The sequence below is a fragment of the Triticum aestivum genome, chromosome 2D (genome assembly GCF_018294505.1).
Source record: "Triticum aestivum cultivar Chinese Spring chromosome 2D, IWGSC CS RefSeq v2.1, whole genome shotgun sequence".
Classification (NCBI taxonomy): domain Eukaryota; kingdom Viridiplantae; phylum Streptophyta; class Magnoliopsida; order Poales; family Poaceae; genus Triticum; species Triticum aestivum.
The window spans coordinates 638,675,458-638,694,028 of record NC_057799.1 but is presented as its reverse complement, the minus strand read 5'-3'; the positions used below and the strand labels follow the sequence as shown (position 1 = coordinate 638,694,028).

The 18,571-nt window shown below is 44.6% G+C and overlaps 3 protein-coding genes across 4 annotated transcripts; 1 reads left to right on the top strand and 2 right to left on the bottom strand.

Moving 5' to 3' along the window:
- Window positions 1-739: 739 nt before the first annotated feature.
- On the top strand, window positions 740-2,349 carry LOC123056124 (bystin). Its single transcript, XM_044479850.1, has 4 exons — window positions 740-1,003; window positions 1,634-1,780; window positions 2,056-2,128; window positions 2,224-2,349. Exons 1-4 carry the CDS (start codon window positions 966-968, stop codon window positions 2,347-2,349), a joined length of 384 nt encoding a protein of 127 aa, XP_044335785.1. The 5' UTR covers window positions 740-965.
- Window positions 2,350-3,322: 973 nt separating this feature from the next.
- On the bottom strand, window positions 3,323-5,836 carry LOC123050664 (uncharacterized). 2 transcript variants are annotated; one of them, XM_044473425.1, is made up of 4 exons: window positions 5,698-5,836; window positions 4,515-5,466; window positions 3,864-4,224; window positions 3,323-3,748 (listed from the first exon to the last, which is right to left on the bottom strand). In XM_044473425.1, the coding sequence occupies exons 2-3, from the start codon at window positions 5,433-5,435 to the stop codon at window positions 4,222-4,224; spliced, it is 924 nt and encodes a 307-aa protein (XP_044329360.1). In that variant the 5' UTR covers window positions 5,436-5,466; window positions 5,698-5,836; the 3' UTR covers window positions 3,323-3,748; window positions 3,864-4,221. The 2 variants fall into 2 exon arrangements, with proteins under 2 accessions (XP_044329360.1, XP_044329361.1); XM_044473426.1 differs by lacking the exon at window positions 4,515-5,466 and having other exon boundaries at window positions 5,698-5,835.
- A 3,078-nt stretch (window positions 5,837-8,914) lies between these two features.
- On the bottom strand, window positions 8,915-11,766 carry LOC123050663 (uncharacterized). Its single transcript, XM_044473423.1, has 5 exons — window positions 11,527-11,766; window positions 11,337-11,390; window positions 10,432-10,535; window positions 9,404-9,442; window positions 8,915-9,266 (listed from the first exon to the last, which is right to left on the bottom strand). Exons 1-5 carry the CDS (start codon window positions 11,600-11,602, stop codon window positions 9,123-9,125), a joined length of 417 nt encoding a protein of 138 aa, XP_044329358.1. The 5' UTR covers window positions 11,603-11,766; the 3' UTR covers window positions 8,915-9,122.
- Window positions 11,767-18,571: the final 6,805 nt, after the last annotated feature.

Sequence of the window (18,571 nt, the reverse complement as noted above, 5' to 3'; positions counted from 1 at the left end):
CTCAACCTTCCATTCGTCACTCAATTGCACTCTGTTCAAGGCGCTGTACGGGAAGGGGGCCAACTTGGGGGCAATGGCGGCCTGGCCGGATGACGCTCCCCCCGGCGACGACCTGGACTGGGCAGCGCACACGGCGCACATCCGCGCCCAGCTGGAGCGTGCCCAGATGCGCTTCAAGAAGCATGCCGACCGCAACCGCACGGAACGCCAATTCCAGGTGGGTGAGCAGGTACTCCTGAAGCTCCAGCCCTACATGCAGCAGTCCGTCGTTAGCCGCCCCTGCGCCAAGCTCGCCTACAAGTTCTTCGGGCTGTACACTGTCGTTGAGGAGATCGGGCTCTTGGCATACAAGCTCGACCTGCCAGAATCGGGTCTTCCACGTCTCGCAACTGAAGCCGTTCACGCCGGATTACACGCCGGTGTATGCTGAGCTGCCGCGGGTGCCCGACTTGTCCGTGGTGAGCATGGCACCTACGCGCATCCTGGAGCGACGCATGATGAAAAGAGGCAATGCGCCAATCGTGCAGATCAAGGTGCAATGGGGGAACAGACGAAGCCAGCACTCAAGACGGAGCTCGCTCTCAAGGAGGGGAGAATGTCACACCTGGCCACTTGTCCACCACTTGTCCAGTGTGACGTGGCATGGATCGGGCCCCACCTGTAAGCGTGAGTGAGAGAGAGCGAGGAGAGTGTTTAAAAGCAGCCGGCCGCCTGTGGCTGAGGCATGCGATGTGACAAGCTGTAAACCTCATCCCCAATCCTTCCTGTGGATGCAATATCTTCTTCCTCTCCAAGTCTCTCTCGCTCTCCCCTACCTACTCCCGATCCCCTTCCTCCTCAGTTCGTTACACTCCCTCGAGCCTCGACCTCCCCGGCAACCTTCCTCCCCTCCCAAGTCCTTGTCTAAGATGGTTGTGAAGTTGATATCTTATCTCTACTTATCATTTTGATGCAGCGCGGCATTAATGAAATTAGCAGATCTGGAGTACTGTGGCACCACTAGGTAAAGTGTGGCACCTTATAATCTGTTCTTTTGTTTGTGTGTGTGCGCGCGCGCGTAATATAAGAACATCCACAAATTTTGCCCAATGAACTTTATACTTCTGTGACTAAGCATTGCCTTTTCTTTATAATACGAATTACTAGTTAAATGACACTTCTTGATAAGTAAATAAAATGTTGCTGCAGTAAAAGATATTATAGCTAGTCAGATGTTATATTATGCAGAAAAACAGCAGCACTTCCTTTAGTACGTCCTTTCACGTGTGTCTGTCTGCCAATTTATACGACATGACCTTTTTGACCAAATGGTTTCCACAAGCCTGTTATTACATTTCCCCAAATAGAGACCACCATGCTGTTACTAGGAATTCCATCATTTTCGCCTCAAAATTTAGGATCTTGTTCTACAGTATCTCAGGGGTGAAATTGATCGTTGTCGTAGCAGTGTTCATATTTGAATTTTGAAGCCAAGTAGTTCTGTCGTGCAACATGATGGATTGGACTGAGGTGCCTGATACTTTCTAAGAGCATAGTTCGTGTGATATTTGCTTGCTGAGATGCCTGGTTGAAATGTATCTCCTTTTCCGTATCCCCTGAACATGTTGTAAGCTAATTAATATCTCTCTTGCAGTTACTTTATCAAACTGTTTCTGGATAAGAAATATGCTTTGCCGTACTGTGTACTCGATGCTGTTTTTGCCCATTTCATGCGGTTTCTTGACGATGAGAGGAGCATGCCTGTTATATGGCACCAGTCACTGCTCGCCTTTGTGGAAAGGTTAGTGATGGATGTGTAAAGTTTGAAGGCATATTTTGGTTAATCGGAAAAGCATCACTCTTAATTCAGCAAAACAATTACTGTGCTTGTAATATAGCAGGTTCTCTTTACCTGCTTTTCTTCTCTATTAAACCTTTTCCCATAACTGGGGCAAAGTGCTTAATGGGAAAAGTGTTCATATACGGAAATCCTCTCATTTCAAATTGTTCCATATGGACGCTGTTGCAAAGTTTCCACTTTTTCATCCACGTGTTGCTAAATATTTTTATGAACAGATATAAGAATGAGTTGGAGAAGAAAGACAAGGAGCAACTCTTGCGCTTGTTAGATAACCAGAAGCATTATTTGGTACGACTCTCATTTCGCCATTCGCATGCCTGCATGGATTTCGGAACGCTGCTTATTTTACTGAAATACGCTCGCCGCTGTCCATGTATATACAGGTGACTCCAGAAATTCGTAGGGAACTTCGGAGCAGCGCCAACAGGGGCAAAAAGCCGACCGATATGTCGATATATATCCTTTACTGGCCGCACCATTTATTTCCAGTCCTTTGCTTTGCATGTTAATTGATATATCTGGTCAAGCAAAATATTTCATTGTGCAATCAAAGCCTTTCTACTGCCTTGTAACACAGTTGTGTCCTTAACTCCGTCCTTACGCTCACCTGTTTCCGTGATCACCAAGCCGATTGAAGAGGGCAGGTGGAATGTGCCAGAGGTGCCCATGGAGGAGGATTAATGGCCGGAGAGCGCCACAGTTTGTTTGCTGTGTGGACTTCATCGGCGCTTCAGTTTTGATCATAGCGTGTTTTTGCTGTGTGTACCTTCTTTTTGCTGTTGAGGAGAGATATATATATACCCTGGTTTGTAAGAACCGCTGCTATGGAGGTTTGATCGAACACGTTAGAACAAAAGAGTTGAGATTACATTTCAAAATGTATTCATGGTTCCTGAATCTGGCATGGTGTAGATGAAGGAAGTGAACCTTGTGTATCATTGGAACACAACACAATTTTCTGACACTACGTCAAATGTTAGGGCTGCCCTTTGTTTGGATACACACTACAGTAATCTTGGGTCTAATCAAATCTTTGTTGAGACCCTTAAAAAGAAGGGACCAAATTCAAATTCAAAAGCGAAATGAAATGTCCAAAAGTTAATGGCGTAAAATAAAAATCCGTTTTGCTAATCCTCATCTAGATGAGAATTGGTTATAAGTGACATATATGTAACTTAAGGGAATAAAAGGTCGCCTACTAGATGCCCAAGTGTTTCGACACTAGTTATTTTGACATTAAAGGTGCTACAATAATCCTCATCTAGACTACATTTTTAACACACAACCTGACACTTGCCAAAGCTGCTGCAAATAAGGGAAATTGCTTCAGATAAAATCCATTAAGAGATCAGGAATAGCTAGCAGGTTAAATCCTTGTTATAGCAAGTCTGAAAGTTCAGGTGTATCACACCTCACAGAAATAAATGCATTGCCTACAGTGTAGCTAATAGAAATAGGGATTGCCATGTAAATTCTCCCCTTCGTCAATTCAAAAAACAGTGAATCATACGTACTATATAGGTACAGTACACATTTTAAAAAAAAAATTAAGCAAGCATACTTGTATGTCCCCACATAGACAGCAACTCATTCTAAAATTATTTCCCAGTAGTGCAAAGAAAATCCATCTACAAGATCATCAATCACCTCTAATTTCTCACATTCCTCCCACTCACGCCGATGTGGGACTATTTCAAGGCTCCCAAGCTCCTGGTCGTCATCTTCCACAACATGCCCGTCGAGAAGATGAATGCGCATCAGCCTTGGCAACGCCCTCATCATCCGCTTCACAAAACAAGTCTGCCAACTAACACCGTTGAAGCCAATGACCACTAGTTCCTTCAGGAGATGGTACTCTTCCCCTTGCACATCTAGTCCAGCACCCATGTTCTCTGAGCTCTTGTCAATCTGCACTCAGATCACAAAATGTTTACTTTCACAAATTATTGAGAACTAGAGCGTACGTTTGGTTTCAACACATACACGACTATGAGATTATTTCATCCAGGAATTAATGGCATACATGAACATGGAGCGACTCCAAACAAGGTGCGGCATCTAGTAGGATGAAAATCCAGAGTATGTCCCAATATATCGGCACGTTGGCAATGAAAAGCTTCCTGAGATGACTGAACGCACTGGGAATGGCGGTTGGCTCAATCCACATCTACATAAACCAACATGCAATGATCTTTTAGTAGGTAGAGAAGAGACGTAAAGTTGGTATTCCAGAATGAGTTTTTGAGGTAGGTTCTCTCGCCTGAGGTCCTTTCAGTTGCAGAACAAGCTTCTCCAGCAGCGGCATCCCTTTGAAGAATTTGCTCAGCGGATATGTCATGTTGCTACCAGAGGAATCATCTTCACAGCCCAACATTCTATAATCACTGCAAACACATAGCCATAAATTATCAGATTTATATAATAAAATCTTTCAGGATGTGAGACCGCCCGCCAATTAGAATTATCAATGAGTTAGTATACGATAATATTCTTTATAAGCCTTATTACAAGGCAAGTAAACTTGATGAAGTTTCAATATCTAAATTCATTTCTTATGATGGTATAACCTCTAAACTTGATGTTTATGCGGATGATATACTCACAGTAAGGGAAAGTAGCTGATGCTAGGGATTCTGCCATTATCTCCAATTTGCAAGAAGAAGTTCAAACTCACCTGCCTAAGTCGAGGCACCTCACCATAATATATTTTGGTTGGCTGACCCCGACAAGCAAAAGTTTCAAGGAAAGGCAGCGCATTAAGGTAAAATTTCCCTAATTTGCAGTTGTCCACTTGTAGTCTCTTTAACTTCGATGCCGGGGCACAGATTCGTAAAACAGGATAGTAGACACAAGAATACTTGAGCCTGAAGTCCACAAGCTTCACACAGTTGGTTAGAACATCGCCAACGCTTCCAAGATCCAAAATCTTGCACAGCGTGAGCTCCGTGAGTGAGTGGAACAACAAGGAGTTGAACGCAAAATGATGGAAACAACGTGATAGCACAAGCCGCTTCAGCCGCACATTCTGCAATAATCCATCCAAAAGCCGGAAGTCGTAGAGATGACACCCGAAGCCTTCAAAGGCAAGCTCTAAATCTTCGACGCCGCATCCGGCAATCGCTGCAGTAATCCATTGATCAATGCAACCGCTACTCGTCCTAAAGCTTTCAATCCTCAGCTTCTTGACAGACCTGCGTCGGAGCACGTTCCTGGGAGCCAGAAGAAATGCATTCACCCGTTTAATGTAGCATCGCATGGCGCGACGCTCATAGCGTTGCAGGACGGATGAGAGGCGACGGATCCTCCCCATCCACTGCTCATACCGACCTCTGACAGCAACAAAATCAGTCAGATTCTGCGTGTTCTTCTTGTCTGCTTGGTACCCTGCCTTGACATCCATCAGGATTTGTTTCAGCCTGTAGTAGCGTGGAGGGAGGAGTTGATGAACAGAAAGGAAATAACTTGTGTGCGACCCACGAGGAAGATGCAGCCATCGCTTGGAAAGGATGGTGGTGATTATTGTTGTGCGTGCATCTAGCTTGTCAAGGATCATGATTAGCATGTCGTCAGGTACGTAAGGTGCTGATCCTGTCATCACAAGTGTTGTGTTCCTTGTTCCTATGCATCTGGTTTTGTTTCCATGATGAAAAAGAGTAGTATGAACTTTTAGTCAGTGATTCCAAAAGAGTTTAAACTATAGATCTTAAACAGCATTGCCTCTCCATAGCATTACAATTAACGCATAGAGGACAATGGAGCAATCCAAAGAAGAAAACGCCGTCTACCCTACCCTAGGGAGCTTGAGAATGATCCAAGCACAGATCTTTGGAAGGATGCAAGGATATATAGAGGGATACCCGTTTGGAGCATGAGGAGGCGTCGGTCACAGCCGAGAGATCGGATGCCTTTCTGAGACGGCGGTAGCGTCAAGGAGGATTGCCCGTGTCCATCGGATCCGAGCAGTGATGATGGATGGCTCACCGGGCGGTCGGCGCCTCGGCGGTGTGTAGATCTGGGCTTGTTTCTCCCTCGAGTTCGGCTTTTATATGACCCTAATGGTATCTCCAGCGCGGGCATCTCGAGCCGGACTCAAAACGTGTGCAGGTGGACCGGTGTCACACCGGTTAAAAAAAACATCCGCACACCTTAAACCGGAACCTCTTTTTTTTGGAAAGGAGCCAACGATCTGCTTTTCTACTTGATAGCGATTATCCAAATCGTTGTTACTGAGTGCGCGTGACTAATTTTGCCACCCCAGGCCCCAACGATGGGACCTAACCCGTTCTACTTTATGGAAGCACAACTGAACGTCGGACCAACCCCTAACAATGTCGTCGTCCTCGCCGCCAGACTCGTTCACCCACGCCGATAGCACGCACCAGTTCTTGCGCGTGTTGAAGAAGGATTTGGACGCTTACACGTGGCCGTAATCGGAGCGGCACCAGGTCCAGCAATCCTCGATGCTTCGCTCGTCGTCCACCTCTGGCGAAAAGATGACCGTCATATCATCGTACCGCCCGACAGCCTAGTAGTCCTGGGTCGTGTTCATCATGCTCGGCTTCAACTGTACAAACATTTTTACATTGTTTAAAATGTTGCTCCCATTTAAAAAAAATCAAAAGGTGTTTGGACTTTAAAATTTTGTTTTTCGAAAAAAAAATGTTTCAAATAGTATTCAATTTTTCAAAACTGATTCTGTTCAGGTTATTGAGAATTATTGAGAATTTTTCTCACTCATCTGTTCAGGTTCCAATAGTTGGTCCCGTTTTAAAAAAAAATCAAAAGTGTTCGGACTCTAATTTGTTTTTCAGGTTTCAAAATTTGTTCCCATTGTTTAAAAAAATGTTTATGTTTCAAAAAGTGTTCATTTTTCCAAAATTGATTCTGTTTTAGAAAATTTATTCATTTTTTAAAATATACAGTGCTTTTTCACACATCTGTTCAGGTTTCAAAAGTTGCTCCCATTTCTTTCAAAAAATGCTCGCACTTTAACATATTGTTCAGGTTCAAAATTGTTTATTTTCAAACAGTGAACCCTTTTTCAAAATTGATTCTGTTTTCAAAATGATATCTTTTTTAAAAAATTATTCAGAATTTTTAAAAAGTAGTCGCACTTTAATTATTTTCCAGAGATTTCACAAATTGTTTACATTTTCCATATTTGTTTGCCCTTAAAAATGTTTCTTCTAATCTCGACGTTACTGGCTGTTGTTAAATGTTTCGGGCGTCTAATTATATCAATGACTGCCATCTGTTGTAGCGGCTTGCGTGGCGTCGCGCGTTATGAAAAAAGAACTTGCTTCGCACGTGGTGGGCCAGTCCAATAGCGTCCGCAATCAATAGTGTCCGCAGTGAACAGTCCCGGGATTAAACCTGCCACATCCATAATCCCTGTTTGGGTTCAAAATAGACCGGGAGCGACAAGTTTGATGTGCTCATTTCATGGGTCGATTTAGCTTTCGTCTACAAATTCAAGGTTTATTTTAGACTTTTTCCCTGGTCCGTTGGTGCCATGATGCAACAATATTTTGGCCCATCACCGTAGGCTCCTCGCTCGACGGCGCCCCGGCCGCCACCGCCGCCGCTTTGTTATGGCATGCCCGGTGAGGAGGCCCAGTATCGGGTGGGATGCCACGTTCATGTGCTACTTGTATGCTATGCACAAGAGGGTTACAGTCTGACAATGGACGGTGTGTTTGGTTATCATGCAGCTTAAATGTTGGTATATCTTCTACTCCCAGTGGCGGAGCTTCGGCTCAATTCTTGGGGGGGTGGTAATTTTCTTTCAGGGGCACCGCCCAGGTTGGCCCCTCAAAAGCTCCGCCACTGCCCTCTATCATGGAAAAAGTGTCTTTGATTTCGTAAAACTTAAGCCCTCCACTATGTAGGTCAAAAGAGATGTCAAATTCATCTTTTCTCCGTTTGACACCGATTTCCTCCATTGCCCAATCGCCGCCATAATTTTTTTTTATATGAAACCAGAGCAAGTAGCCGCTCCGATTCCCAGCCGGTGTCAAATACACAAAACAGTAAACAATTAGCGCCATGGCCCACTGCAGAAAGCAAACCACGTTCAAGTAACTCACGTGAAGCAAGTAGTTGATGGCTTGATTAAGTTTTTTACTCGTGTCTAGGTCCTGTTTTGTTCCAGGCTGCAAACACAACGTTGTGAAATCGGTGCCAAATAAATTCTTCAGGGCATCTCGCTACCCAACCGGTTACATTTTATTGGATTGGGCATCGCCTACATAGTGGAAGGCCTTAAAGTTGTACTAAACCAAAAACACTTATTTTGGGAAGGAGGGAGTATTTAAAGCCTGGAACAATAAGCCTCTTGTTGACAGTGATTTAGTAAAATCTCATTTCCTGCTAACATTATAGATAATGTGCCAAATTCTGCCAAATGGTATAATACTTCATAATTGGAATCATTTTTCTATGCTGGTAACAGTTTTAAGAAACACTCCCTACATGTGGCATGTTTCAAATGTTAAATTTTGTTAGCAACATGTGCTTGGATAATAATGTTGATGATTTTGTTGGCAATTTCTAGTGCGGCATAAGGCTATCAATATGCCATCTTTGTATGTGCTATTTGTTCAACAGCTATATTTCAAATGTTATATTTTGTTGGATTGGGCATCACCTACACAGTGGAAGGTCTTAAAGTTATACTAATTCAAAGACACTTATTTTGGGAAGGAGGGAGTATTTGCAGCGCGGGACGATAAGCATCTTGTTGACAATGTCATTTTTCCTGCTAACATTATAGATAATGTACCAAATTCTGCTAATGGTATAGTGTTTCATAATCAGATTCACTTTTCTATGCTGGTAATAGTTTTAAGAAAACACTCTAGATGTGGCATGTTTCAAATGTTAAATTTTGTTAGCAGCATGTCCCTGGATAATAATGTTGATGATTTTGTTGGGAATTTCTAGTGCAGCACAAGGCTATAAACATGGCACCTTTGTTTGTGCTATTTATTCAGCAGTTAGGTAGGTTAAATTAAGAGTAAGGAACGCCCAAGATGAAGATGCTAGACCAACAGGTTCTCGGACAACAACAGGTTTAACTGGGTGGAACCGGAACACCCGTTCCGTTCCATATACGCTTGCTTGTTATAGTCAGCATCTACTCCTCACCCAACAGGGTGAGGTTGGAGTTGGACCAAACATCCCAAACACATACAACATCCATCACAACCAAGGTGAACAACGGCGGGTAATTCGGCGACGACGCTTACTAACAGTTTACACGAAAATTTGGCATCATCATGGGCTACGCCGATGTGCCGGGCACGTCTTCACCGGCCGCTGCAGGAGGCCCCGAGCCAGGCTTGGCCCGCTCGACCACAGGAGGCGGCGGTGGCTTGGATGGCCTGTTCGGCTTGATGAGCCCCACTTTCTCCGCCGGTATGTCAAACTGTCGTTTTCACACAAGCAAAACACAACGCCGCAATGTCAGACGTCAGGTGTCGCGTAGTTTGTTATATCATAGTAAACAAAGAGGAAGCCATATTGCACGTCAATGATGTTCGCGAGGGAAACTTATTAACTTACCCTGTATCCACACCCAGAGATGCACGCGTTGAAGCACTCCTGGTGAGCAAAAAAATCGAATTTATTAGGAAAGAAAGCACTGGTTGCTGAATTTGTCAGAAAAAAAAATCACAATAGCAGTCACGGAGAAGCAGATACTAATTTGTTGTTTACAAACTATTTAACGCAGAGCTTTCAGCAGTAAGGCAGAATCATAGACTTGCAGATATGGAAATAACACACCATCCAGATATTTGCAGTAAAACAGCTTCCACATTGAACTGGCATAAAACTATGTATAGAAATTATCCCCATAAGTAACCAGCCAGTTGATAGATACTGACCAGACTATCTATGTCGCATTAATATTTGCATGCCAAATTTTCAAAATTAATCAAACAAACTGGACTAGGGCAATCTAACTTGACAGTAAGTAACAATTCAGAGTTATCTACCTGCTGACTTGCGTTCTGCCTGTTAGCAGAAAAGCTGAGGGCTCAATGGCTCATGCTATCACTCGGGACAAGTTTTAAATACAGGGAAAACCAAGGATTCAGTTATCCCAACAAAAATCCCCAAAACTAACATATGTGTTCCAAGGAAAATGGTAAGCAGAAGGGAAATATTGTGATATACTGATATCGCACAGAAAAAATGTATACTGTACAGCAAACACTATAGAATCAGGAGTGTCCTGTTCATGGTCAGAACATGTGAATCCTATATAAATACTTATCAATGTTTACTATTTCAAATCACTTTTCACAGCGCAGTATCACACTGCTATTCAATCTTAATTATATATGGCCAGCTAATTTTCTGAGACTGTCTCACAGTTGCAGTCCAGGCATCGAAAATTGCAGCTTAGTACTTCTGCTGCTCCAAGGACTTGGGAGTTAGGCCCAGCATGAGTATGCATAATTTAAACAGATTTATAGGTAAAGGGGTTGTTGCATAACAGATTTTGTACTTATAGTCGAAGGGGTTCAGTGAGGAGAAGACATCTGAAACAATTTAGAAGATGTTATATTAACAGATCAAGAACTCACCAAGGAGTAACTGTCCTCTCCTGGTGACCGATCGATATAAGCACTCCACTGACGATCTTCCAACACCGGATCCTTGTAGCATATTTCAGTGCATTTACCTATGCCTGAGGATTTCACAGCATGTGAGTTAGCTTGCACATTGACAGGTGTACAAATTGAAAGACAACAATCTGCTATTTTACAGTCACCCAGAAACATAACAATCTGCTATTTTACAGTCACCCAGCATTAAAAAAAAAGGCATATACAAGTAATGAAGAAGACCTTACTGTAAGGAAAATTAAAGACTTGTTTCAACAACAGAAACAATTTGTTTTAAAAAAGCAAGCTCTCCTAGGCCATGGAAATAATGGAGAAAATGCAATTTCCTAAGCAAGCAAGGCACCAAGAATGGAAAACAAATAATAATCCACTGATTACCACTACAATTTACACGCATAGCCATATTTAAAATATCGAACGTCTACGCTATACGACAAGGAGCGCATCCACGGATACAATAACGAAGATCTACACTATACGACAAGAAGCGCGTCCCCGGATACAATAACGAACATCTACGCTATACGACAAGAAAAGGCGTCCTCCGACATTTCGCAGTCAACCACGATTGTTACGTGTCAGAATAGAATTGTGGCAGGTAACGACTATTGGCGAATGCTACTAAAATCTGAACCATGAACAATGCCAATTCAACAACACATGCATAATTCACTCTGTTTTCCAGGGCAATCGATTTAGGAAGGCGACAGCCAACATAGATTAACCACATTGCATATATCAAATTCGAAACTGACGAGGCACATAACCAAAAATAAATCTGAAACCAAGACCAAACCAGCGGATCAATCAGTCAATCAAACAGTTGCATTCCGCGGCTGGTGGTTGGGCAGGGGGGCACTCACACTCCTCCCAGGTGTCGCCGTCCGCGTTGCACCCCTTCTTGCAGAACACCCTCCCTGCGCGTCGGCGAAACGGCAACCGACCAACCAACCAAACAAACCAACCGTCAGTCTCGATCAGCCACAGACAAGAACCCGCTTTGCGCGGGGAGAGATTGGGAGGGAGGGAGAGGGCGCGCGGGGGGCAACCGACATGGGATTTGGACGAGGGTCGCGTACTTCTTGGTGCAGCAGCTGCCGCACGGCGGCGTCCAGTCGCCGGAGAACATCGCCTTACCCTGTTCACGACGGCGCGCCGGCTCGTCCGGTCCGGCGGGCGTTCGCGCGTACGGCGCGTTCGGCGTGAGGGGGGTGGGGTGGGTGGAGGATGCGTGCGGCGGCGCCGGTCACGGGAGGGGCAATGGGGGGTGGGTGGGGGTGGGGTGGGGCGGAGGGGGGAGCGGAGGCGGCGGAGGCCTTGCGCTTTTGAGGTTGTCTGGTTCGGAGGAAATGGGGGAGGCCCGGAAACTGTCGGGAAGGCCCCTCCACGCTTCTCTGTTCGCGGATGGGCCCTTGGTTGCCACCATGAGAGAAATTTATCAGGTTTGCAGGGAGCAAAGCGCAAATGTGCGCTTCACCTATTTATTCTAGGTATACATACCGTATTTTTTTTAAAGATTAGCAATTCATTTTGGTATATTTGTGTGTGGTGATTTTTTTGCTCTATTGGCCAGAATTAAGGTTCTATGAAAACAAAAATATCTGTATGAAATTCTTAGCGGCACAACCGTAAAAAATAATCGCTGCCGGCAATTTTTGAGTGGTTTAAGTTTCTGTCTGGCCATTGGTATCTAATTCTCAACCAAGCTAGATGCCGGTGGGCACAAAATAGTTACAAGGTGGTCTCATTTTGCCCATTTGGCCGTCAACGAGATAGTGGGTTCCCTCCCCTCCGTCTGCCGCTCCGTTGGCGGAAGGGTGGGATAACCACGGATCTTGGCTCTGGCATGTAGATAGGGTGTGGATAGCTAGGGTTTCGGCTGGCAGCGCTGTGGAGGCGAAGGTGCTGCTGGAGCGAATAAGGGTGTCGCCGCTCCTTCCTATGTGTGTGTCTTCTAAGCTTCGATGGGGAGCGTGCGGCTTGTGGTGCTCGAGGAGCTTCACATCTTGCGAGGTTATGTTTCCTATGGGCAGTCAATGAGATAATATCGAAAATCGTGCATGGTAGGGATCTCGTCCTTCAACCCCGTCGTGGTCACGTCGCCTCCTCTAGCGGGTGTGTGGTGGTGGTGGGGAGGTGTGTTGGAGGAGGGGCTCGCCTGCTAGCTCTTGGGATGGCACGGGTAGGTCTCTGGTGACGAGTCGGGTGTTGTCCACCTTTTTTCAGGGCCACAGGCGATGGCATCCGTTTCTTCAATACGGCAGTACAGAACCATAGCTTCGGTAACTTCTCGCCCGCGAGAGAGGCTAGCTCTAGTTACAAGGCTGAAGAAGAGGGGCAGCATCGGCGAGCCACCGTCTCATTCTGGATGCCGATGATGTCAGTATCACGAGGGATTGTCTTGTAATTTCTGCTTGTTTCTGGATTTCCTTATAAGGTGGGGCTTGAACAAAATTACTTATTTCCCGCAAACAAAATAAAAAACAATGGCAGGGGTGTGGCATGTACAACAATGATATAGAAACTTTAGCACTCTGCATGATATATTTCTTAGTTTAGCACCATGCTTTAATGACATACTAATTTATTACATTATTCGAATAGAAGTCCATATTAAGCCTACATGATTGTTGACCATATCTCAGCTTCCAAGAGTTGATAGTGATACTACCATCAGATGATGCAAACATGGACAATTCATATTAGTTTATTAGAGGAGCATCCTAGAAATTATCTTGGCAAAACGAGGTATATTTGTTGAGAATGCTGACCTCCTCATCTCCTTGTACTCGTGGATATGGGGAAGGCAAAGATAAGCAACGACTATTGGTGCACAACTTAGAGGGAAAAGGCATATTATCAACCAGTACAAGATGATGTTGCTAAACACCACAGGAAGGTTGAATTCCACATGGTAATGTACATCCATCATCATGAGAAAAGCATTACTGAATTTGGCAACCACATGAAAGCCAATTACTACTATCAATTACTACAAGTTGTGGTTTTGGCTTAGTATGGGACGTCCGTCGATAGAAATAGTGTTGCAGGGAGGGGGCAGTGGAACAAGGAGGAATAAAAAGAAAAATAATAATGAAAGAGACGTCCCATGAAGGTAGGCTGCGGCCGGGGTGAGAAATCGAAGAGAAAATGACAGAGTTAACCCAAATGAATGAGCGGGCAATAAAGACTTACATCAATAATGGGTGGGAGACGGCGGGCGATGGCCGGCAAAGAATTTCAGCAGCAATTTCCCCCTCTCTTCTTATTAGGTGACACAGACCAACAAGATCCAATGTGCATGCCGGTTGATTTGGTGAATCTAGTAGGTCAAGTGTCCATCCTCGTGTCTTGAAGTCCGAGCAGGCCCGTTACGAGTTGTCACCCTTCCTCGCGTCACACATGAAGAATCTCCGGTTTATTTCTCGCAAAAGAGGAAAGAATCTCGGCCTATTTTAATGTCTATAAAGATCCTCAAACCCCAAAAGGTCCCAATCACTCGGATCCATGAAAATCGTGACTACAAACCTAGCCCTGTCACGAGGCCACTCCCATCATCCATTCATCTGAATCCATTCTGATGTAAGGACTCGCGACAAAGTTCTACGTAAATGTCAAACTTGTTTCTTAGTGGAATAATCGGCTATTTAGTCCAGGCTTTATTTTTCAAAAAAAATTGGCCATAATACTGATAATATTACGCCAATTTGAGAATTAATAATTTAGGCGATGCCTCTACTTATACATGTCTTTTTTGTGTTCTCATTTTGAAGACGAGAAAACACTAACATGTAGAGCACAACCAAAAAAGGAACATATCGAATCTAGTACTCACATGCCTTCTAGTGTAATGGCATCTCTAATCCAATCCCCAAAACTTAATTTCTAATAAATTTCTGGGAGTAACCTAATCCATCCTCAAAAAATTAGTGCCCAATGTTTTTTCCATACTCAATAACAAATGAGACCCAAACAAAATCTTCCAACCACCTCACTAGGTGTGTCCATTTTTCATTGAGTGTGGGAGAAGGAGAGGATGTGTTTTGAGCACTAACAAAAAATGTCGGTTTGCTCTGATACATGAGGTTGGAGGGGCTGACTTTTAGCTTGATACAAAACTTGTTGGGCACTAAAGAGCTTTTAGGGATCGGTTAGATGTATCTTTTCCCTTCAAACAAAATCTTTTCGTACTTGAGGTTTTTTAGGACGGATTGGAGTTGCTTAAAAGCATGTACTATGCTCCAAGGTGGACTACTACCTCACAGATGCATGCTTGAGGGGCAACTGCCAGGGAGGATAAAACGCAAAAAGACGACTGCCTGTAGAGCCAAACAATTCTTGCAGAGGAGCCGACTTCCTCACCGAAAAGTGCTTGAGAAAAGCAAAAAATAAGGGAGGGAAAAGACGAGAGAGAACTAGAACTAGACCGGAACGAGCCATGGATGAAACAAATATAAAGATGGAGAGAGAGAGAGAGAGGTGGTCCACAAGAAGACGTTGCTTCCGTTGGGTGTGGGTTATCAATACAGTGGCCTCACTATTTTTTTTCTTATGTGGAGTTAAGACCACACCTAGATTCTACCTGCCTGCCTCCATGCTTCATTCCGTGAGAGTGCTCCAAGCACCATAGATGACCAAGATGTCTTTGAAACTCCCGAAAAGGCTATTAGCTTCATAAAACTTCAACTTCAATTTTGATATGAACATTAAGAAATACAAAAGATGAACCGGCTCCTTATTATTAGTATTACAGTCAAAAAATATTTTCCTAAGTTTGTCAACTTGTTTGTTGTAACATGATGTTTCAAATTTCGTGTGCATCTCCTCAAATGTGTGAAGAATGTGTGTTAATCTTTCGGTTGTGCTCCACTATTGGGGAGCGAGTATTTGTTTTCTTTTACCTTTGCTCAGTGTTTAGCATTTGAACTCTAAGTTGTGACAATCTGCTTGCCTCAAAGCAGTGTGAAACTCTTTGAGTTTTGTTAATGAAGTTGGGTGAGACTTCTCATCAAAGACAAAATGTACTAGTGCCCACTGTCAAGATGAATAATCACATGATGGACGCAACCCTAGTTGATGTCATGGTCACGTCATATCACACACCATGCATAGCTCAAGATCCATTTGATCATAAACATCTCCACCATAAACGAATCATGAACTAGTGAAAAATTTCAAAAAGGAGAACATAAACCAGTGAAAGGTGCAACAAAACTAACTTTGCATGATGTGGTGTCAAACTGCCGCATCGGCGAGCTACGGTTGTTGTATTACTTGTTGTTTTCTTGTATCTTTCACCGGGATAGACGAGAGAGGAAGAAAGGTGGACATCAACAATGCTGGGTGGGAGACGACATGCGACGGCCAATAATTCTGGCGGCGATTTAGTGCGACCGCGGAGAATCTTGCATCTTTGCTTAGGAACGATGAATCTAGTAGCAGGTAGTATATGTAAGTGTCCGTCTCCAAGGCCAAGCAACCAGTTGTGAGTCGTCACCCCCTGCCCATCCTGCGTCATACAACATGCTGAAAGAATATCTGATTTATTTCTCTCAAAATAGAAAAATAATCTCGGGTTATTTTAATGGCTAGAAAAATTCCCCAAATCCAAAAAGGGGCCCAACCACTTGGATCCATCCAAACAGATTCTGCCCCATCACGCAGTCTCCCGGCACCAGGTCTCACAAACCCGATTCACCAACACTTCAGACCCACCGGAATCCGAGCTCTTATAGTTATAGGTCCAATGCGCCGCGTCCATGAGGTTGGTGCCCCACATGGATGATGAGTGCAGTACCAAATGTTGTCATAACCATCAAGCCACACGCCGCACATAGCTCATGAGCTATTCAATCACCTCCACCCAAACCAAAACATAAAAAAAAACATTTTTTTTCTCTTTGAACTGGTGGAATCTCAAAAGGGGAAAACAACATAAACCAATGAAAGTGCAACATAAAGAAACCATCGAAGCAACGAGCAAAATCATGGCCGGCAGTTTATTTGATACCACATCATGCATGGCGAGTTGACACAACACGGAATAAGCAAGGCAAGAAAATAAAAAAGAAATGTTTGAGCCAATAAGAATGCTATTGTAAAAACCCAAAAATCCAACAGAAACACAAGTGGTAGTGCATCACCTTCTATTCTTCCCCTGGTAGACCTAAGCCTTCCCACCCGGCCAAAATGCTGCTAAAAAGAAGAAGAGAAAAACAGTGCAGAATTTAGCCTAAACACTGCCAGTAGTATGAATGTGCCCTACTTATACATGATATAAAACACAAATAACTTGTGTAGAAAAATACAAAAAAGCATTCATAATAGTACAAACATTGCATTGTACATCTTGGTTCGGTGAATCGAGCGTAGTATGAGTTGTCCCTTCTCTCCATCTCAAGTACCGACTATGACTTGGCCGCGACAACCATAGGACGACGGCTAGCGAGAGAAGGAGGGAAAAAGGAAGGAAGGAGGGAGAGGAAGAACCAAGGTAAAAATAGCGCCGGTCTTAAAATACACTATTAGCGTGCTATTTATGAGACATTGTACATTGATTTATTTAGCGAGACAATTCTGAGTACGCTATAGCAGGCTATTTTTGTAGCGAGAGGAAGGAAGAAGAAAGAGAAGAAATAAATTGAACATGAATGTGGGTTGCGGTCGGACGAGAAAGAGGAGAGAAAATGACGGAGTTGACCCACGGACGGACGGACGGAAGGACGAGCCGAGCGAGACAGAAAGACGGGCGAGCGACGCTGGGCGGGAGGTGCGATGGCCGGAGAAGAGAAGAATCCCGGCATCAATTTTCATCTCTCTTTCTACGTACGGTGACGTAGAGCGGCGAGATTCAGCGCGGCCGCCGGCTGGTGCGCTGAATCTAGCAGGGCAAGGTGCCCGTCCCTGCGTTGCGTCTCGTAGGCCGAGCAGCCAGTCGCGAGCCGTCACCTTTCCCAGCTGCCCATCCGCATCACGCATCACTCCAACAGAATCTCCGATTTGTTTCTCTTAAAATAAAAGGACAGAAAAAGGAATCTCATGGCCTGTTTCTGCGGCTCCTAGCTAATCCCAGCCACGCATCCAAAGTTCCAAACAGAGTGTGGCCCATCACTGGGATCTGGGCTCTCTAGATTGCTATGCTAGGTCCTGTGCGCTGCGTCCGTGGTGTGTGGTGGTGTGGTGCCCCGCACGGATGGTGAACGCAATCCCACTGGTTGTCATAGCTCCAGACTTTCTTTCTCCAAAAAACTTGCAACCTATTTGTATTTCTTCTAGAATATGCCAATAACGCACCATATTTTTTATACAAGAGGCAACAATATTACAAGATGCCAACAATCTATGCGTATATCAATCGCTGGCACATCAACACCATCTAAAACACACTAAAACTAACTACTCACAAAACAATCTAGACCACCTGCATCGACACCCGCAAGTGTTTCTGCTATCTAATCATGGCAGTACACCAAACACCCGTAATTGCCTTCAGACCAAACGTATCGCGCATATGGCTCAGGGCATCTCCGACACGGTTCACCGGTGTAGTTCGATCCCAAAACTATTTAAATATTTGAATCCGACAATTTGGACACCATTAAGCCTTCAACGTGAATCACGAAATTGGATTCAACCGTGTTTAGCCATCCGAAATCTCACAAGCCGGCCCCAAATCGAGGGAGCCGGTGGGAGTCCGGACGTCCGCTGTGTCAGTCTTCAACACCCCGAACCCACTCAAAACCTCACATAGAGCCCCCACATTTCCACAGTTATGTCGCTCCTTTCGCACCAAAGCACGCCCTTTTCGCCCCCGTCGCCTACGTCCGCACGTTCTGCTGTCACCACGACCATGGAGCCCTTCATCATGTTCGGCGTCCCGTTAGACTTGTACAATTCCACTTGCATGGTCTGGCTCGCTGAACAACAAGGGTGACGCTTTAGGCCCGCAACCGTCAAGAAGGCAGCGTCCACAGCTGTAGCTCGTCCTCCGCAGCTGGCCGTCGGGCTGGTGCTCCCGGGCAATCATAGCCCTGGCCCAACACAAGCCATCATACTGCTATGCCGACCATCTAAACGGTCAGCCCAAGACATAGTTGCC